Here is a 20153-nt window from a genome sequence, read left to right on the forward strand (position 1 = left end):
TGCAGGGATTTTGACTCCTACATTTCAACTGACACTGTGAGAAGTACCAGACATTTTTATGGATTTTGGATCGGATACCTTAGCGATTTGTTGAGGTGTGCTAGGGTGCTAGAGTCTTCGTCAGATTGGAAATGTATGTGTGCAGGCTTGTGCTATCATCTTGGAAGGTAGAAGTATCCTCAGCGCATTCATTACGCAGACATGAAGAACAAGCAACACATTGTCACCAAGAATTTTATAATAGACATTCTGGTTCATAGTCACATGAACCTGAATGAGTGGGCCCAAATCATGGTTTGGGAAACATCCCCACACCATAACAGAATCACTACTTTCTGAGCTTCACCCTCCACACATTGTAGGGTTAAATCACTTGTCGTGCTGTCAGTGCACTTGATTCTTGCATCATTTGACAAAATGACTAAATCGAGAATTTTGGAACACACTACATGCTTCCAATCAGTTACTGTCTAGTTTGGTTCACTGAAAGCATGCAGCCCTTTTTTTTTTTTTTTTTTGCCACTGTGGGCAATGCCTTTTGCAATATACCTAACTCTAAATGCAGATTAAAATCAACCAGATCAACGCGACATGCAGTGCCATGGTAATACAACTAGTTGGGAAAGTGTTAAGAGGAGATGGACCTACACATACTATGTGTACAGGTCCTATATTGTACATCAAGAAGCATTATCCCATACGTCAGTTATGGCACAAATCATAACATCAGGTCACCATCCAATGGTTGCCATTATTGTGCCACACAAAAATATAACTGATGAAAACACATCAACTGTGTGACGAGCATATGGTGGTAACACAAATTGTTACTGCCTTCACAAAACTTTACATAATGAATCAATGTTTTCAACACAGTCAGGAGATACAACCACGTACAGAAAAGTTAAAAACAGCAGCAGTACTGACACATTTTCATAAAGGAGGCAAATATGAAACCAACATTGTGGAGGAGCAGAGTTGTTGATGAAATAGGACTTTGCCTTCAGGATGCCACACAAGAGTTTAGCCTTCATGTCACGATTAGATCTCTCAGCCCTCCTACTTTTCAAAATCACAAAGATGCAGCAGCAAATATAGCTATGAATGGTGGGCTCCATGTGGTTTCCAAGTCGTGCAGTGATCATAAACCATAAAATTACCAAATATACAACTGGTTGCTGCATATTTGGTAAATATAGCTATCACACTTTCAAACTTGAAAGTCAGTGACCGCATTGCAAACTGGAAGGACTGTGATGCATTTTCAATAAGTGACCATAATCAAATTTATATTACAATTACAGGCATAGATAATGATTTAGACACTAACATCCAGCAATCACGAGTGACTATATAAACCACATAAAATGAATTGGGAACTTTTAAAGGAAGAATTCAAGATACAGCCACAGCACGAAACTAGATTTGATGATGATGCAAAGCCAAAAAATTCATGCGAGTATTGTAAATGGCGAAACACAAGGCAGTACCAACATCTGTTAGCAAGTCAAAAGAGTTAAAAATTCCCTGAGTCCCACCCTACAGTTCTTATGATGTGGAGCAAGGCAGGCAAGAAGATACTACCAGAGATCCTTAGGGGAAACAGAATGACAAAGAACACTGAGTTTCTATCAAACAGCCAAACAACAATATAAAATACTGTTACACCAAATACAATTAGAGAGGTGGGAGGCACACACTAAGACCCAAATGGTAACAAATATTTGGAGTTTTCCATACAAACTTACAAACAAGGTTTGATAACCCACTGTATTATCAGCTTCAAGATGATCCAATGACACATTAAATGACAGACTGAGAGACATTAGTACAGTACCTACTCAGAATTCTGATGCCGGGTGATTCAAGATGGAATACACAGAGTACCGTCAGCATCTTTGCTCTGTATTAGTAGAAATGAAATGATAATATGGCATTTATTGGCTGGGATATCCCCTTTGGGGTTCGGCAGCCATATTCCAAGACTTTTAGATGACACCACTTCGGCAACTTGCTTGTCAATGATGATGAAGGACACACAACACCCAGTCCCCTGCCAGGAATCAAACCCAGGCCCCCTTGCATGGTAAGCGGTAACCCTACCACTGCCCTACTGAGGCGGACTGTATTACTTGAGCAGCATGTGAATAACAGTGTTGTGATTGCAACTGCCCAAGAGGAAGTAAGGCTGACAATAACGTAATTAAGGTAGAAGGGCCTCATAGAATGGTTGCGGAAGTGTTGCCTCAGCTAGTGGACCAAATTGTATCATATATAATAGTGTTATTAAATGAATGTTTTTTTTCAGTGATGGGTGCAAAAATCTGGTAAATCTCAATATCATTACACTAAAAAATGGTAAAGACCAAGACTAAAGAGAACTGAAATCTTACAGGCCAATTTGTTTGGTAAATGTTCTAGCCAAACTACATGAACAGTTTCTGGCCGCTGCCCCACAGATCACAGACAATTAAGGGGCATTGAAGGGGCATGAGCTGCCTGCAGTGCAGTTTCAGTAAAGGGAAATCCACCAAGGATGTGATAAATCACCCAGTGCATATTGTGAACACCTCAGATGATAAGTATGTTATACATATAAGACTGATACAGCCGGAGCATCTGATAATTTACGGTGTGTTCAAAAGACTGAAGCAGATGGATTGCCCCGGTGTGTCTACAACACCCTACAAGATTATTGCACAGACAGGCAGGTGCAATTGTAATAACTGGAAAGAAAGCTATGAAAAACATCACCAAAGGCTGTCTGCAGGGCTCTGTCTACTGTTCAGAGCTCTAGGATGTTTCCATAGAGCCATAACTGAACCAGCTTCAGAGTATAACAAACACTAGAGGCTGGATCGCCTATGCAGACAAACTGTTAATTATAGTATCTACCCACACAAAGGCTAAATGAGAAGAAAATGGTTGCATAGTTCTTGAAACACTAAGTAATTACTGAGTAGAAAACAAACTAATGATAGCTGCACATGAAACAGTTTGTATGTTACTGAAAAAACATTTTCAAAAGCAAGAAATCCCACAATACTAATAAATGAGCAACCTGCGAAAAGAAAAGTAGCGTATAGGTATCTTGAAAAAAATATCAACAAAAAGTGAAACTTTCATGCACATGTACAAATAGTCTGCCACAGAGTCATTTAAAATCCTGAACAAAATACCAACAATTGACCAAATGAGCCCTCAGCTGCCTTTTTAAGTGTAATAAGAACATACAATAACGCAATCTTAATCACTACTGTATGCTGCTGGTTGAGCACTTGGGCTCATAGGGCCAGAACGGTAATGACAGCACAGGCTCTACAGTGAGCACAGAAAAGTGTGCTCCTGCGTCTGACAGGCGCTCATAGACCAATACCCACAGAGGCTCTGCTGGTGATACTGAGTTTAGCAACTCTCGACGTAGCTGCAAAAAAGAGAGGTGCACAATATTGGCTCAAAAAGGGGCAATGTGATAAGTTGAAGGAGATAGTGGGCACAAAGTGAAGTTAAATAAGGAAATAAAAGCATGCATTTATAGATAACAGCAAGAAACATGAGACAGGACAGAAACAGGGAAGAGAACATCCCAGTTCCTTCCTAAAATAAAAGAAAGATCCATACTGTCATAGTTCTATCCAGCCAAGGGAGCTAAGCATTACCTGTTAATGAAAATACAACACTGCACCACCAACAGTTACAAATGGGGAGCTTTTGATGAGATGTCACAGACCAAGACAGGAATGTCTTTGGCAATACAACACTCCATAACACAAAAAGGAATGAGGAGCAGAACTCAATAACAGCCAAAATCAGCCTATGATCTGCAAGCCTGCAAAGCCGAAAGACAACCAAGAAGAGCCCATACATCATGACAATGTTATGTACCACCACCTTCCAGAGGCAGTTAGGAGATAAGCATTGTAGATGACCAGGAAGGTCTTCCTCAGATCCTGACAGCCATCTCCCAATTTCCACAACTTGGATAGCAAAGCAGCACTGCCTCAGCATGCCAGGGGCTAACTATCCACACAAATGAGGAAACCTAACTTGATTGTTATACTAAGTACAGTAGTGTAGTTTAGTGTTGTAGTAGTGTAGTCCTATTTTTGTTAATTTTATATGACATTACATGCACTACTTGCACACTTCTTCTTCAAAGAATTTAGAGTGGGTTGTGTGTTGTGAAGGAAGTCAGCTACACCCAACATATGATGTTTACAGGGAGAGGACTAGCAAAGCTAAATCTCTTTCATGACATACAGCTGTTGTACAGTGTTTGTGTTCTGTACTAAACCTCAACAAAACTGGCAGTGCCACTCAAGAATTATATGTAGAACCCATGATGCACTTTAACTGCTTTGTCTCTAATTTTAGCAAGAAAACCAACACAGCACAGTAAAATAAAATTCATTGTTTCCCACTAGCTGCTAAGGGCTACTTCACTAGTGCTGGCTGGAACAGAACACCAGACTTTTGTGGTGGAGTCTCCAGTCTTCTCACTTCTAAATGTTCAAAATTAAGGATCTATTATGTTGAGGAAAATGTGTAGATAATAATAGAATACATATTTATTTTACAAAAAATGTGATGTAAGTGAGAAACAATCCTATTTAGATTATGAGAAACTACAACAGCATGTTGTTATCAATGGAGAGACATCTACAGATGTTAAGGTAACCTCTGGCGTGCCACAGGGGAGTGTTATGGGACCATTGCTTTTCACAATATATATAAATGACCTAGTAGATAGTCTCGGAAGTTCCATGCGGCTTTTTGTGGATGATGCTGTAGTATACAGAGAAGTTGCAGCATTAGAAAATTGTAGCGAAATGCAGGAAGATCTGCAGCGGATAGGCACTTGGTGCAGGGAGTGGCAACTGTCCCTTAACATAGACAAATGTAATGTATTGCGAATACATAGAAAGAAGGATCCTTTATTGTATGATTATATGATAGCGGAACAAACACTGGTAGCAGTTACTTCTGTAAAATATCTGGGAGTATGCGTGCAGAACGATTTGAAGTGGAATTATCATATAAAATTAATTGTTGGTAAGGCAGGTGCCAGGTTGAGATTCATTGGGAGAGTGCTTAGAAAATGTAGTCCATCAACAAAGGAGGTGGCTTACAAAACACTCGTTCGACCTATACTTGAGTATTGCTCATCAGTGTGGGATCCGTACCAGATCGGGTTGACGGAGGAGATAGAGAAGATCCAAAGAAGAGCGGCGCGTTTCGTCACAGGGTTATTTGGTAACAGTGATAGCGTTACGGAGATGTTTAGCAAACTCAAGTGGCAGACTCTGCAAGAGAGGCGCTCTGCATCACGGTGTAGCTTGCTCGCCAGGTTTCGAGAGGGTGTGTTTCTGGATGAGGTATCGAGTATATTGCTTCCCCCTACTTATACCTCCCGAGGAGATCACGAATGTAAAATTAGAGAGATTAGAGCGGGCACGGAGGCTTTCAGACAGTCGTTCTTCCCGCGAACCATACGCGACTGGAACAGGAAAGGGAGGTAATGACAGTGGCACGTAAAGTGCCCTCCGCCACACACCGCTGGATGGCTTGCGGAGTATGTAGATGTAGATGTAGATTGTAACATGATGGTATCCCCTCTTTAACCAGATGCATTATGAGCTGTCATGGAATTATGTTTCATGTGGAAAATGAATTCCATCCTTCAGGGAAGCAACTCTGATGAGGTGAAATGTCTGTCATGTGGTGGCAAATAACATCAAAAGACGTTATCTACGGGGCATTTCCTTGCCCACATTGCTTATTTCATTTGTTTAGATGTGACTCAATCACTCTCAAAGCTGAAGTCTTCTTGTCGAGCCAGGAACAAAAAACATGAGATAACACACACACACACACACACACACACACACACACACACACACACAGGTGTCTCTCCTAAGAGTCATGAGGCGAATTTCCTCTGGTGTTCCAGCAGATATTTGCAGGTTTCTTTTTCGTGTAGCTGGAGTGAGCCGACACAAACAGTGCTCATCAAGTCTTTCATACGATGCCCAGTATCAACGAAAAGCACTTTGTTTCCCACTGCAAACAAAATAATTTTTGAAGCAGAACTGGTCATGGCCATCTGATACAGTGATATCAGATTAGTCCAGTGCTCTATTTGTTTTGTACACATATATTACCAGGGACAGTAAAGTTCTAAGCAGTGGCATCACCACCTGGCCCGCACTGACTACCACCAAGCATACACTATTAATACGTATCAATAAAACAGATATAGGACTAGACTAATCTGAGAGCTTTCTGTCAAATGAGCACATAAAATCACAATTGAAAAATAATTTTGTTTGTAATGGGAAACAAACTAATGCTTTCTGTTGACACTGGGTGCCGCATAAGACGTGACAAGGCTCACTCCACCACACAATGCAAAAAGGGTGTTAATTTTAACTAAAGACATTGAAATATCTCAAAAACAACACATAGGATTAAAAAAGTTATAATTCCAATTAGTTTGTGTGTGTGTGTGTGTGTGTGTGTGTGTGTGTGTGTGTGTGTGGCGGGGAGGGGGGGGGGGCAGGAGGGGGGGGGGATCCAACAATACCGCATACCACATTCAACCCGCCACCCCACCCTGTGCGCAGATGGCAGTGAGTAACTTTGAAATCTTCAATGGGAACCCCTGTATTTTATTGTAGATTACAGTTTTATGGCAAAATCTACATACATTCTGTCTGAAGTATTTTCTTCGTTTTGGTACAGGTGGCGCTGTAATCAGAGGAATAGAAATGGGTTCACAATCATTTTATGACATGCTATTCAATGGCCCTTGAATATACAATGGCATGTGGGACCTCACGTCCATGCTGCAAGGGTAGGACAGGCCACTATTTCATAACTTCTAACTGAAAACCCCATTCACAACATTGTTTTTGTACAATGCATTCGGAGCTCACATATCATGCAGATATAGAACAGAAAGTGGCTCGTTACAATATTTGAGCAGTGTTTACTGCCCTTCAACATACCTATCATTTGAAGAACAGAAGTGCAAGTGGACAATGAGTGGTTCAACCAAACAAGAAAAAATTGAAATGATCCTGATTTACAGAGAATTTAGGAGAAATGTTGAGGCTTCTGTTGTCTTGTATGCTGAGTGTTTTCCAGAGAAAGCTCTCTCTCATTTGTTCTTTTGCAAGGTTGTAAACACCTCTACGTCTGATGGCAGTGTACAAACTGTCAAAAGAAAAGAAAGCGAATGTTACAGGAGAAGCTAATGCACCACAATCCATGGATAAGCACCTGGCAATTACACCACAATTCTGCCATGTCTCTTGGTGCTATTGCCACAATACTGCATCATCATATGTATGATCCATATCAAAAGTTGCTGTATCAAGAATTTCATGGCACCATTTTCCTTAACCGGGTAGCATTTTGTGAGTGGGCATGTCAACAAATGATGATGATGATGATGATGATGATGATTATTTTGTTGAGGGGGCACTCAACATCATGGTCATCAGTGCCCTGACGAAAAGTCAACATGAAATCTCATGGGTGGGGACGAAGTCTATCCCCACATGCGGAGCAGATTATAGTGTATTAAAGTCTGCCGCCCGTCCCTACCAGTTTAGGGATGAGGCCTGACATTGACAAAATTTCACCACTCTGTTAACACTGGTATCGGTACCTGCGAGGATGGTGGGCAGATCTCCAGAGAGACCGAGGGCTGCCCTAATATCAGTATACAGGACACACGTAGCCACAATATGCTGAACTGAAAGCGGCACACCACAAACTTCACATAATGGTGGATCCTCCTGCCGGAGGAGGAAGCCATGTGTGAAAGGGCTATGTCGAATGCACAGTCTGGTAAGCAAAACCTCCTTCCAGCAGCGAGGCTGACACGAAGTCCACCAAGCCTTTGTGGTCGATTTGAGCGACCACAGTTTGTTGTCTGACATCTGCAACCATTCAGACTCCCACTGACGCACGATGCATCTGTCAGAAAATGAGATAATGACGTGCAGCGGGATGGAACATTGATGGACAGCACCATCCCAACAGGCTTCCTTGGCAGTTTGTCAGCCAAGTCGTTACCCTGTATCCGAAAGTGTCCAGGTACCCAGCAAAAGATCACCTCCTTGCCACGGCGTTAGATCCGCTATAAAGAGTTATGGATGAGTTGAATCAGCGAGTCTAGCGGATAGGTCAACAAATCAAAACAACCCCCACATTTTATGCCAAGGTACTATTTTCTGATGTGTCTACATTCAAAAACCATGGTAACGTTAATCAGCATAACATGCGTTACTGGAGTGTAGGTAATCCGTACTGGTTATGACAGTTGACCATCAGTGTCCTCGGTCGGTTAACATGTTGTTGTTGTGGTCTTCAGTCCTGAGACTGGTTTGATGCAGCTCTCCATGATAATCTATCCTGTGCAAGCTCCTTCATCTCCCAGTACCTACAATCTTTCTGAATCTGCTTAGTGTATTCATCTCTTGGTCTCCCTCTACGATTTTTACCCTCCACGCTGCCCTCCAATGCTAAATTTGTGATCCCTTTATGCCTCATGACATGTCCTACCAACCAATCCCTTCTTCTAGTCAAGCTGTGCCACAAACTTCTCTTCTCCCCAAACCTATTCAATACCTCCTCATTAGTTACATGATCTACCCACCTAATCTTCAACATTCTTCTGTAGCACCACATTTCGAAAGCTTCTATTCTCTTCTTGTCCAAACTATTTATTGTCCATGCTTCACTTCCATACATGGCTACACTCCACACAAATACTTTCAGAAACGACTTCCTGATACTTAAACCTATACTCGATGTTAACAAATTTCTCTTCTTCAGAAACACTTTCCTTGCCATTGCCAGTCTACATTTTATATCCTCTCTACTTCGACCATCATCAGTTATTTTGCTCCCCAAATAGCAAAACTCCTTTACTAATTTAAGTGTCTCATTTCCTAATCTAATTCCCTTAGCATCACCCAGCTTAATTCGACTACATTCCATTAGCCTCGTTTTGCTTTTGTTGATGTTTATCTTATATCCTCCTTTCAAGACACTGTCCATTCCGTTCAACTGCTCTTCCAAGTCCTTTGCTGTCTCTGACAGAATTACAATGTCATCAGTGAACCTTAAAGTTTTTATTTCTTCTCCATGGATTTTAATACCTACTCCAAATTTTTCTTTTGTTTCCTTTACTGCTTGCTCAATATACAGATTGAATAACATCGGGAACAGGCTACAACCCTGTCTCACTCCCTTCCCAACCACTGCTTCCCTTTCATGCCCCTCGACTCTTGTAACTGCCATCTGGTTTCTGAACAAATTGTAAATAGCCTTTCGCTCCCTATATTTTACCCCTGCCACCTTTAGAATTTGAAAGAGAGTATTCCAGTCAACATTGTCAAAAGCTTTCTCTAAGTCTACAAATGCTAGAAATGTAGATTTGCCTTTCCTTAATCTTTCTTCTAAGATAAGTCGTAAGGTCAGTATTGCCTCACGAGTTCCAACATTTCTGCGGAATCCAAACTGATCTTCCCCGAGGTCAGCTTCTACCAGTTTTTCCATTCGTCTGTAAATAATTTGCGTTAGTATTTTGCAGCTGTGACTTATTAAACTGATAGTTCGGTAATTTTCACATCTGTCAACACCTGCTTTCTTTGGGATTGGAATTATTATATTCTTCTTGAAGTCTGAGGTTATTTCACCTGTCTCATACATCTTGCTCACCAGATGGTAGAGTTTTGTCGGGACTGGCTCTCCCAAGGCCGTCAGTAGTTCTAATGGAATGTTGTCTACTCCTGGGGCCTTGTTTCGACTCAGGTCTTTCAGTGCTCTGTCAAACTCTTCACGCAGTATTGTATCTCCCATTTCATCTTTATCTACATCCTCTTCCATTTCCATAATATTGTCCTCAAGTACATCGCCCTTGTATTGACACTCTATATACTCCTTCCACCTTTCTGCTTTCCCTTCTTTGCTTAGAACTGGGTTTCCATCTGAGCTCTTGATATTCATACAAGTGGCTCTCTTTTCTCCAAAGGTCTCTTTAATTTTCCTGTAGGCTGTATCTATCTTATCCCTAGTGAGATAAGCCTCTACATCCTTACATTTGTCCTCTAGCCATGCCTGCTTAGCCATTTTGCACTTCCTGTCGATCTCATTTTTGAGACGTTTGTATTCCTTTTTGCCTGCTTCATTTACTGTGTTTTTATATTTTCTCCTTTCATCAATTAAATTCAATATTTCTTCTGTTACCCAAGGATTTCTACTAGCCCTCGTCTTTTTACCTACTTGATCCTCTGCTGCATTCACTACTTCATCCCTCAGAGCTACCCATTCGTCTTCTACTGTATTTCTTTCCCCCATTCCTGTCAATTGTTCCCTTATACTGTCCCTGAAACTCTGTGCAACCTCTGGTTTAGTCAGTTTATCCAGGTCCCATCTCCTTAAATTCCCACCTTTTTGCAATTTCTTCAGTTTTAATCTACAGTTCATGACCAATAGATTGTGGTCAGAGTCCACATCTGCCCCTGGAAATGTCTTACAATTTAAAACCTGGTTCCTAAATCTCTGTCTTACAATTATATAATCTATCTGATACCTTTTAGTATCTCCAGGATTCTTCCAAGCATACAATCTTCTTTTATGATTCTTGAATCAAGTGTTAGCTATGATTAAGTTATGCTCTGTGCAAAATTCTACCAGACGGCTTCCTCTTTCATTTCTTAGCCCCAATCCATATGCACCTACTATGTTTCCTTCTCTCCCTTTTCCTACTGTCGAATTCCAGTTACCCATGACTATTAAATTTTCGTCTCCCTTCACTACCTGAATAATTTCTTTTATATCATCATACATTTCTTCAATTTCTTCGTCATCTGCAGAGCTAGTTGGCATATAAACTTGTACTACTGTAGCAGGCATGGGCTTCATGTCTATCTTGGCCACTGTAATACATTCACTATGCTGTTTGTAGTAGCTTACCCGCACTCCTATTTTTTTATTCATTATTAAACCTACTCCTGCATTACTCCTATTTGATTTTGAATTTATAATCCTGTATTCACCTGACCAGAAGTCTTGTTCCTCCTGCCACTGAACTTCACTAATTCCCACTATATCTAACTTTAACCTATCCATTTCCCTTTTTAAATTTTCTAACCTACCTGCCCGATTAAGGGATCTGACATTCCACGCTCCAATCCGTAGAACGCCAGTTTTCTTTCTCCTGATAACGACGTCCTCCTGAGTAGTCCCCACTCGGAGATCCAATTGGGGACTATTTTACCTGGTTCAAAAAATGGTTCAAATGGATCTGAGCACTATGGGACTTAACATCTGTGGTCATCAGTCCCCTAGAACTTAGAACTACTTAAACCTAACTAACCTAAGGACATCACACACATCCATGCCCGAGGCAGGATGCGAACCTGCGACCGTAGCGGTCACGCGGTTCCAGACTGAAGCGCCTGTAACCGCACGGCCACACTGGCCGGCGACTATTTTACCTCCGGAATATTTTACCCAAGAGGATGCCATCATCATTTAACCATACAGTAAAGCTGGATGCCCTCGGGAAAAATTACGGCTGTAGTTTCCCCTTGCTTTCAGCCGTTCGCAGTACCACAACAGCAAGGCCGTTTTGGTTAGTGTTACAAGGCCAGATCAGTCAATCATCCAGACTGTTGCCCCTGCAACTACTGAAAAGGCTGCTGCCCCTCTTCAGGAACCACACGTTTGTCTGGCCTCTCAACAGATACCCCTCCATTGTGGTTGCACCTAGGGTACGGCTATCTGTATCGTTGAGGCACGCAAGCCTCCCCACCAACGGCAAGGTCCATGGCTCATGGGGGGATGTCGGTTAACATATGGTGTGGCATTATGGGGAACAAACTCATTGGTTCATTAGTTTATTGATGGCACACTGAATGAACACAAATATCAAACATTTTTGGAACAGAAAGTACTGGTACTACGGCAGGATGTTGCCAAGGACATTCGGCAACATATGTGGTTCCAGCGCCATGGTTGCTTCGCCCATTACACAACTGAAGCATGGCAGGTATTAGATCGTGTTTACCCTGGTTGGTTGATTGGCAAAGGTGACCCTATTAATTGGCCTGCTAGGTTGCCAGATTTGACATCGCTGAACTTCTTTCTGTATGGATATTTAAAAGATAAGGAGTACCAGCACATGCCAACAGGCCGTGAAGACATGGTCGACCACATCAGAAATGCCCGTGCTGACATTCTCGCAGATATGCTTTTGTCCTGGGTATGGTCATTTGAAAAGCAGATCAGGATCACTATGTGTACTGAAGTTGGTGAACTGCATCTGAACACTTACTCTAATTGGTAAAGTAGAGTAGCATTTGCCTCGAGTCGTGGCCACAATGGGACATCGAGTAGCCCCTATCTAATTTCAACATAATACAGAACATTCTACTATCTCATACTAGTAACCTATCCAACAGCGCCCTTCTACATAACTGAAACTGATGCTGCCAAAAAATATTTTATTTTTACAGAAATTATGTACTTCCTAAATATGATTATAAACATCATTCTGTATACATACCTCATTTCTATCTATTTCATCCTGTAATGCAATTGTCTCCTCATGTAACTTCTCTGTTCAGGAAAGAATTCAAGTAAATTAGTAACAGATACTTGATTTAAAACAGTTTTTCCTGGTAAATAATTCTGTTTGTATAGCTTACCCACATAAGACTGCTTTTCTTTGTTCAGTTTTAGGCCCTGAGATTCTAAGTCCCGAATGATGGATTCTCCCATTCGTGAATTCTCCCATGTTCTGAAACATTATAGTTAGATAATTTTCCATTGTATTAAAATAAAATAAGTGAAATACTATTTGTGCATATTTCAACATACCTCATGCTGTCTTCTGCTGATAATAAAACTTAACAGAAAATTACATTACTGCAATGTGCTAAAAATTTTGAATATAAATTTGAGATTAAATGTACAAAATTCATAGAAGCAGAATACTACACTTACATACGAGCTGCCTCTTGCAAACCTTGAATCCATCGTTCTTGGTCAAACTGAGTTTCTGTTGCCAATATTACTGGGCCCTGAGGAACAGTGGCATCTCAGTGAAACAGAATGACTTGATGCACACATCTATTTACGAAATCAGAGCTACCATCATAGATATCACTTAAACAAATTAATTTCATTTATAGGTACTGCAGATGATAAAATAATACATACTGAAACATTTCTTACTCAAATGGGAATAAAACACTGTTGTACAAACGTCAATGCTAAACCAAAGTATTGCTTTTAAAAAAGAAAAAAGAAAAAAAAAGGAAAAGAAAGAAATAAAGACCTACAGAGACCGTATGCACACGGCTCATGTACAGTGCTACACAACTGAAAATGAATTAACAACTGAGCAGGCAAAATCTATGGTACACATATCATTAAAATTACCAAACATATGTGACAAACATTCATCCATAGGTGTGAAAAGAAGGAGGAAGGATGAAAAGGGTTTAGCACCCTGTTGACAATGAGGTCATTGGAAGCAAAGCGCAAATTCAGACTGGGGAAGAAATTAGTCTCATTCTTTTGAAAGGATCATAATGGCATTTGCCCAAGTGACTGAGGGAAATCAAAGAAAATTTATATTTGCATTGATGGACAGGGATTTGAACTGACATACTCCTAACAGTAAATACAATGTCTTAATCATCACGCCACCTCACTTAGTCATTTCCATTACTAACACAATAACTGAGAACATTTTGAAATAAAACCATAACATACCAAAAAATACGAGGGTTGTTTTTTAAGTAAGGGCCATTTTTATTTTTTAAAAAAGATACAAATACTTTTGTAAAAAAACTTTTATTTTCTGCTTCTACACACTTTTACCTATTTTTCTACATTGTTGTCTTGTTTATTTAAGCACTTGTCATACCGTACAACTAAGTTTTTAATTCCCTCTTCAAAGAATTTGGCCGCCTGTTCCGACAGCCAAGAGTTCACGGCCGCTTTCACTTCATCGTCGTCATTGAAGTGCTGCCTGCCAAGATGGTGTTTCAGGTACCGGGAAAGGTGAAAATCGCTAAGAGCAAGATCGGGGCTGTATGGTGCATGGTCCAAAACTTCCCAGCCAAAAGAATCAATCAAATCCCGAGTATTTTGAGAGGTGTGAGGCCTAGCGTTATCGTGCAGGAGCAAAACTCATTTTGTCAGCATGCCGCGCCTTTTGTTTTCAATTGCTCTGCAGAGCTTCTTTAGAGTTGCACAGTAGGCATCTGAGTTGATTGTCGTTCCTCGTGGAATAAAGTCCACTAGCAAAACACCGTGCTGGTCCCAGAACACAGTTGCCTTAATGTTGCGCTTTGACAGCGTCTCATGGGTTTGACCTTGACGGGTGAGGTTGTGTCTCGCCATTCCATCGATTGTTGCTTGCTTTCGGGAGTGATATGGGATACCCATGTTTCATCTCCAGTGACAATTTGACTCAACATGTCATCCCCTTCTTCCTCGTAACGAATCAAAAAGTCCAATGAAGTGGCAAATCTCTTCCCTTTGTGGTCCTCTGTGAGGAGTCTGGATACCCACCGAGAACACAGTTTCTTAAAGTTTAGATTAGACACAATTTTGTACAAAACCGATCTTGAAACTTGTGGAAATTCCAAAGAAAGAGTGGAAATTGTGAATCTTCTGTCCTCACGAATCTTTGTTTCGACTGCAGCCACCAAATCATCAGTGATCACAGAGGGCCGGCCTGAGCGTTCTTCGTCATGGACGTTTTGGTGGCCATTTTTAAACTCTCTAACCCATTGATGCACTTTACCTTCACTCATTGCATTCCAGCCATAAACTTCTGTTAACTGACGATGAATTTCTGCAGCTGATAGGCTTCTCGCGGTCAAAAAACGTATCACTGACCGTATCTCACACGCGGCGGGCGATTCGATAATCGTCAACATTATAAAGTAACACAGCGATGCGTACACGTCAGCTACAGAGCTGCAACTTGCATCAGTTTGAACGGGAAGGATGCTGACAAGTGGCGCGGTGGCTTGTTGCGGCGTCCGCGCGAACTACGGGACTATACGCGCGAACGGCCCTTACTTAAAAAACAACCCTCGTATACCTAGATTCATCTTGCTGTTTACATTAACTTTTTAATTAGTTAGAGTTTGTTCTTATTAAGTTATTTATAAAAGGGAATAACTAATTAAGTGCCTATAGTTGTAAACTTCCAAAACCTTTTTTCATTTCATATTAATTTCTAGTTAGACACAAGGCCTATTAAAAATCCTGCACATCTTAATCATTATTCTCTCAAAGATAAGCAGCTGGTGCTAATTAGTTATCTTGGAAACATGGGGGAGAGGGGGGAGGGGCAATTACTAATTCTAATTTCCATTGGACAATTGCAGTAGGGTCAAAAAAGCAGTAATTATTGAGACTATTCTGTAGACATACAAGGTTTGCAGCTGAGAGAAACAGTCACCAAAAAGAAGGTGCCTTTCCAGTACAGCTAGTGGCAGGAGACTTTTAATTGTGACGGTTATAAGGGAAAAAGAAAATGGGACGTGCAAATGGTAAAGGGCAAGAAGCACAAAACTGGAAAAATGACATAACCTACTACATGAGATAAGAGATGAAGTGCCTCATCCACTTTCAGAAAAAACTCAAGAGATTGGAAGTAGGTGAAAAGTAGTATGAAACTTAATGATAGAAGGGAGAACTGTGACTCTTGATTAGATTCTACAGTGACTTGATAAGCTCTGATTTAATAAAGATGTACAGTACATTAACAGGGAACTGAACAGGCTAATGTCAACAATGATGTGGAAAGGGGAGGAGCTCAATTTGGTGTTGTCATAGGTTGTGCTATTGGGAGGTGAGATAGAATACACCTCAATGACATTAGAGGAGTCATGAACGTTCATGGTAAAATTCCTGTGATTACTTGTGTAGAAGGAGTATTGGGGGAGGGGGGATTTGTTTTTCTTTTGTAGATTAATAGATTAATTTTTTTATTCAGGTAACATTTAAGTAACTAAAGTTCTGTGTAACCTAAAAACGAGGCAAATAAAGGCACCCCAATAAATGTTGAGATATTATGTATCCACGAGTGGTTGTTCGGACAGATACGTTTGGGAAGCAGAGGAAAAGGATAGAGAGAGTGGCGAAGGGGGCAGGGGAACATGTGCATCACTATGAGTGCGTATAGAAGTACTGTGAGCTGGAGGGAGGGAGGGGGAGAGAGGGAGGGGGGGACTCACAGTAGCACAGGGCAAAATAAGAATTAAATGTAGCTTAGCAATACTGATCAAGTTTTATGTATGTTATCATTTCTCATAATAATTCCCCTTCTCCTCCTTCAAATGGACTGCAGAAAAATGTTTAAACTGAAATTTATTTGTTAGACTGTAAGGATAATGACACAGCCTCACTGACACATCATGAAATTCAAAGTGTTTTCAGTGACTATGCAGACTCCCAACACTTTCAGTGTGGGTCACAGTTCACAAGATACAGTAGTATTGTCATTAACAAAAGTAAGCTACATTCAGTTCTAGTGAGATTTATTTCCATCAGCATTACACCACCGGCAACATTTTTGTGCACACTCAAGCTCTGGAGTCTTTGGTAGGGTAGCTTCTGAAAAACACAGTAGGCGTCTAGCAATTTCCAATGTATAGAAGGACATATGACCTGCTTGCTCATGGCTCCCACTCTGTCTTATGATGAAATTGCTAGGCCTTCTGTATATCCCTACATACCTGCCACTAGCACCACACACTGCAATAGGCCTTTCCAGCATCCATGGCACAAAATTTCCGTTTATATTTGAATGACTGTTATGACCACTGCTAAACCCACATTTATAATAAACATTAACAAGCTCCACAGTACCAACAGATATCTGATTGTCAAAAATACATAACATTTTACATGTTCTTCTTGCTTTAATATTCATCCCATGCCTTTAGATTTCTCAGTTCAGCATAGGTCTTTCAATTACATTTGACTAAGACCGAACATCTGACTATAATTTACATTAATTTCATATCATTTTACTTTTCATTTTCTTCCCGTATTACTGTATGTTTATCAGCCTTTTTGTATTTATCAGACTTCATCCTATTTCTACTTCATTTTTCACCTACAAAACAACTGTTAGTTTACCTTTCTGTGCTTTCAAGAAAATGTGGAATTATTTTGATTTTATCAATTTCACTCTTCTTGAAACCAATTAACACTTACATTTATGAAGCTATCACTACCAATTTTGATGATATACTCCTGGCCGAAGTCAGATGATGGTTGAATTATACATCCTCCAATTGGTAACACACCCTTTGGATGAATGTTGAAGTAGCCTCTTTTGTCAAAGGACTTCTTTTCATTTTCTGAGTAATAGAGCAGGAATCCTTCTTTCACCATAAAAAACCTGCAACGATAATATATTATTTGAAAGTTAATGTACACTGGTAACAAAAACAACAATGCCTCATCTGTGGTCAGTAGCAATCTATCCTTTCCATATTGTTGTTAACAATGAAACACTATTTCATTAGAAGCGTAGGGAGGATTAGCTAAAAACACAAACAGTAACTATCTGAAAGGGGTGGGCATGGGTAAGGTATTGTGCAGCATGAGTGGAGGGAGAGAAGAGCGCTGTCTGGCAGAGCATGCACGAACTAGGGTGCACTGCAAGACTGCCAAAGGTGCAGTGCAGTGTTGGGAGGCTGCGAGGCAGGGATGTGGGGTGGGAGAAACAGGGAGCAGAAAATAAGAGGAGCAGGGAAGGAGGAAGATGGGTGGGTGCACTGGCAGAGGGCAACACACAAAGAAGGTGAAGTGATGTGAATAGGGACAAGTAATAGGAAAACCTGAGAAAAAAGATAGGTTGCTACTCACTGTAAAACACAATGAAGAGACTGTTACACATTTAGCTTTCCGTTTACACGTCAAGTTCTGTATGACCAAATTGAGGAGCAAATCTCCAAGGTCAGTCAAGGAATGTGTCAGTACATGAAATTACAACATAAAAGTAATAACAGATAAAAATAAAATGTTTATGAACCTGAAAAAAGTCAGTCCATAAGTTTAAGTAAATGCAATCAACAATACAACAAGAATCAGCTTAATTTTTCAAGGAACACCTTGACAGAATAAAAGGAGTGACCCATGAGGAAACTCTTCAGTTTCGATTTGAAAGTGCGTGGATTACTTCTAAGATTTTTGAATTCGAGTGGTAGCTTACTGAAAATAGATGCACAAGAGTTAAGGAAGTCCGATCCAAATGCAGGTTGATTTCTGCCGAGTATAATACTGTTAACAAGAAATGGCAGTAAGGACTATACATATATTGAGAGGCCAATGTCAAAATACCCAAACTCATGAATAGGGGTCGACATGATGTTCATGAACTTACACCACTTAGAGCCCGAACCACCTGCTTTTGAGCCAAAAATATCCTTTCAGAATGGGAAGAGTTACCCCACATAGTATAATACCATACGACATAAGCGAATGAAAATAAGCAAAGTAGACTAATTTTCATATCAAACGATCGCTCATTTCAGATACTGTTCGAATAGTAAAGATGGCAGCATTAAGTCTTTGAAAAAGATCCTGAATGTGGGCTTTCCACGACAGTTTACTATGTATCTGAACAGGGCGAAATTTGAACTGTTCAGTTTCACTAATCATATGCCCATTCTGTGAAATTAAAACGTCGGGTTTTGTTACAATGTGTGTTAGAAATTGTAAAAACTGTCTTACTGTGATTTAGTGTTAGTTTATTTTCTACAAGCTATGAACTTGGGTCATGAACTGCACTATTTGAAACAGAGCCAATGTTGCACGCTCATCCTTTACTGCCAAACTAGTGTCATTAGCAAACAGAAATATTTTAGAGTTACTCGTAATACTAGAGGGCATATCATTTATATAGATAAGGAACAGGAGTGGCCCCAACACTGATCCCTGGAGCACCCCTACTTGACAGTACCCCACTCAGACCCCACATCACAGCTGTTATCAACATTGTGAGTAATGACCTTTTGCTGCCTGTTGTTAAAGTAAGAGGTGAATCAATTGTGAGCTACTCCCCATATTCCATGATGGTCCAACTTCTGGAGCAATATTTTGTGATCAATACAATCAAACGTCTTATTTAAATCCTTAGTAAAATCAAAAAATATGCCTAGCATTTGAAACCTTTTGTTTAGCCCATCCAGTACCTCACAGGGAAAAGAGAATATAGCATTTTCGGTTGTTAAACAACTTCTAACACTGAACTGTACATTTGATAGCAAATCACCATCTTCAGAAGAGGAAGCAAACACTCGAGCAAGCACAGCAATGCACACATGACTGCCATCTCTGGCAGCTTAGACAGGAATGTAACTGTCACATTGAATGGAAGTGGTAGCCTGTAGGGGATAGGGAAGGGGAAGGGATAGCAAGGCGGGGTGTGGGTAAGCAGAGTGCTGTCTGCCAGCACATGTAGGGATTAGGAGGCATGAGAAGACTACCAACAGGTGCAGCATTGGGAGGCTGTGGGGCAGGGAGAACCGAGGAGTGGAAAAGGAGCGGAGCAGGGAATGGGAAGGCAGGTGCATGCTGTGGCAGAGGGCAGCATACAAGGAGGAAGTGATAGAGAACCACCTGTATTAATATAAAGAGCTCAGATGGAAACCCAGTTCTAAGCAAAGAAGGGAAAGCAGAAAGGTGGAAGGAGTATATAGAGGGTCTATACAAGGTCAATGTACTTGAGGACAATATTATGGAAATGGAAGAGGATGTAGATGAAGATGAAATGGGAGATATACTGCGTGAAGAGTTTGACAGAGCACTGAAAGACCTGAGTCGAAACAAGGCCCCAGGAGTAGACAACATACCATTGGAACTACTGACGGCCTTGGGAGACCCAGTCCTGACAAAACTCTACCATTGGTGAGTAAGATGTATGAGACAGGCGAAATACCCTCAGACTTCAAGAAGAATATAATAATTCCAATCCCAAAGAAAGCAGGTGTTGACAAATGTGAAAATTACCGAACTATCAGTTTAATAAGTCACAGCTGCAAAATACTAACGCAAATTATTTACAGACGAATGGAAAAACTGGTAGAAGCCGACCT

General features: G+C 40.7%; 1 protein-coding gene across 1 annotated transcript in view; it reads right to left on the reverse strand.

Moving 5' to 3' along the window:
- Positions 1–20153, reverse strand: part of LOC126263064 (pleckstrin homology domain-containing family D member 1-like) — a 213765-nt gene that overhangs the window by 179830 nt on the left and 13782 nt on the right. Inside the window, exons 2-5 of the mRNA XM_049960047.1 lie at positions 17266–17452; positions 13024–13100; positions 12726–12817; positions 12584–12636 (exon numbers count right to left, since the gene is read on the reverse strand). Coding sequence (XP_049816004.1) covers positions 12584–12636; positions 12726–12817; positions 13024–13100; positions 17266–17452 — 409 coding nt within the window. The remainder of the gene's footprint in view (positions 1–12583; positions 12637–12725; positions 12818–13023; positions 13101–17265; positions 17453–20153) is intronic.

The sequence above is a fragment of the Schistocerca nitens genome, chromosome 1 (genome assembly GCF_023898315.1).
Source record: "Schistocerca nitens isolate TAMUIC-IGC-003100 chromosome 1, iqSchNite1.1, whole genome shotgun sequence".
Classification (NCBI taxonomy): domain Eukaryota; kingdom Metazoa; phylum Arthropoda; class Insecta; order Orthoptera; family Acrididae; genus Schistocerca; species Schistocerca nitens.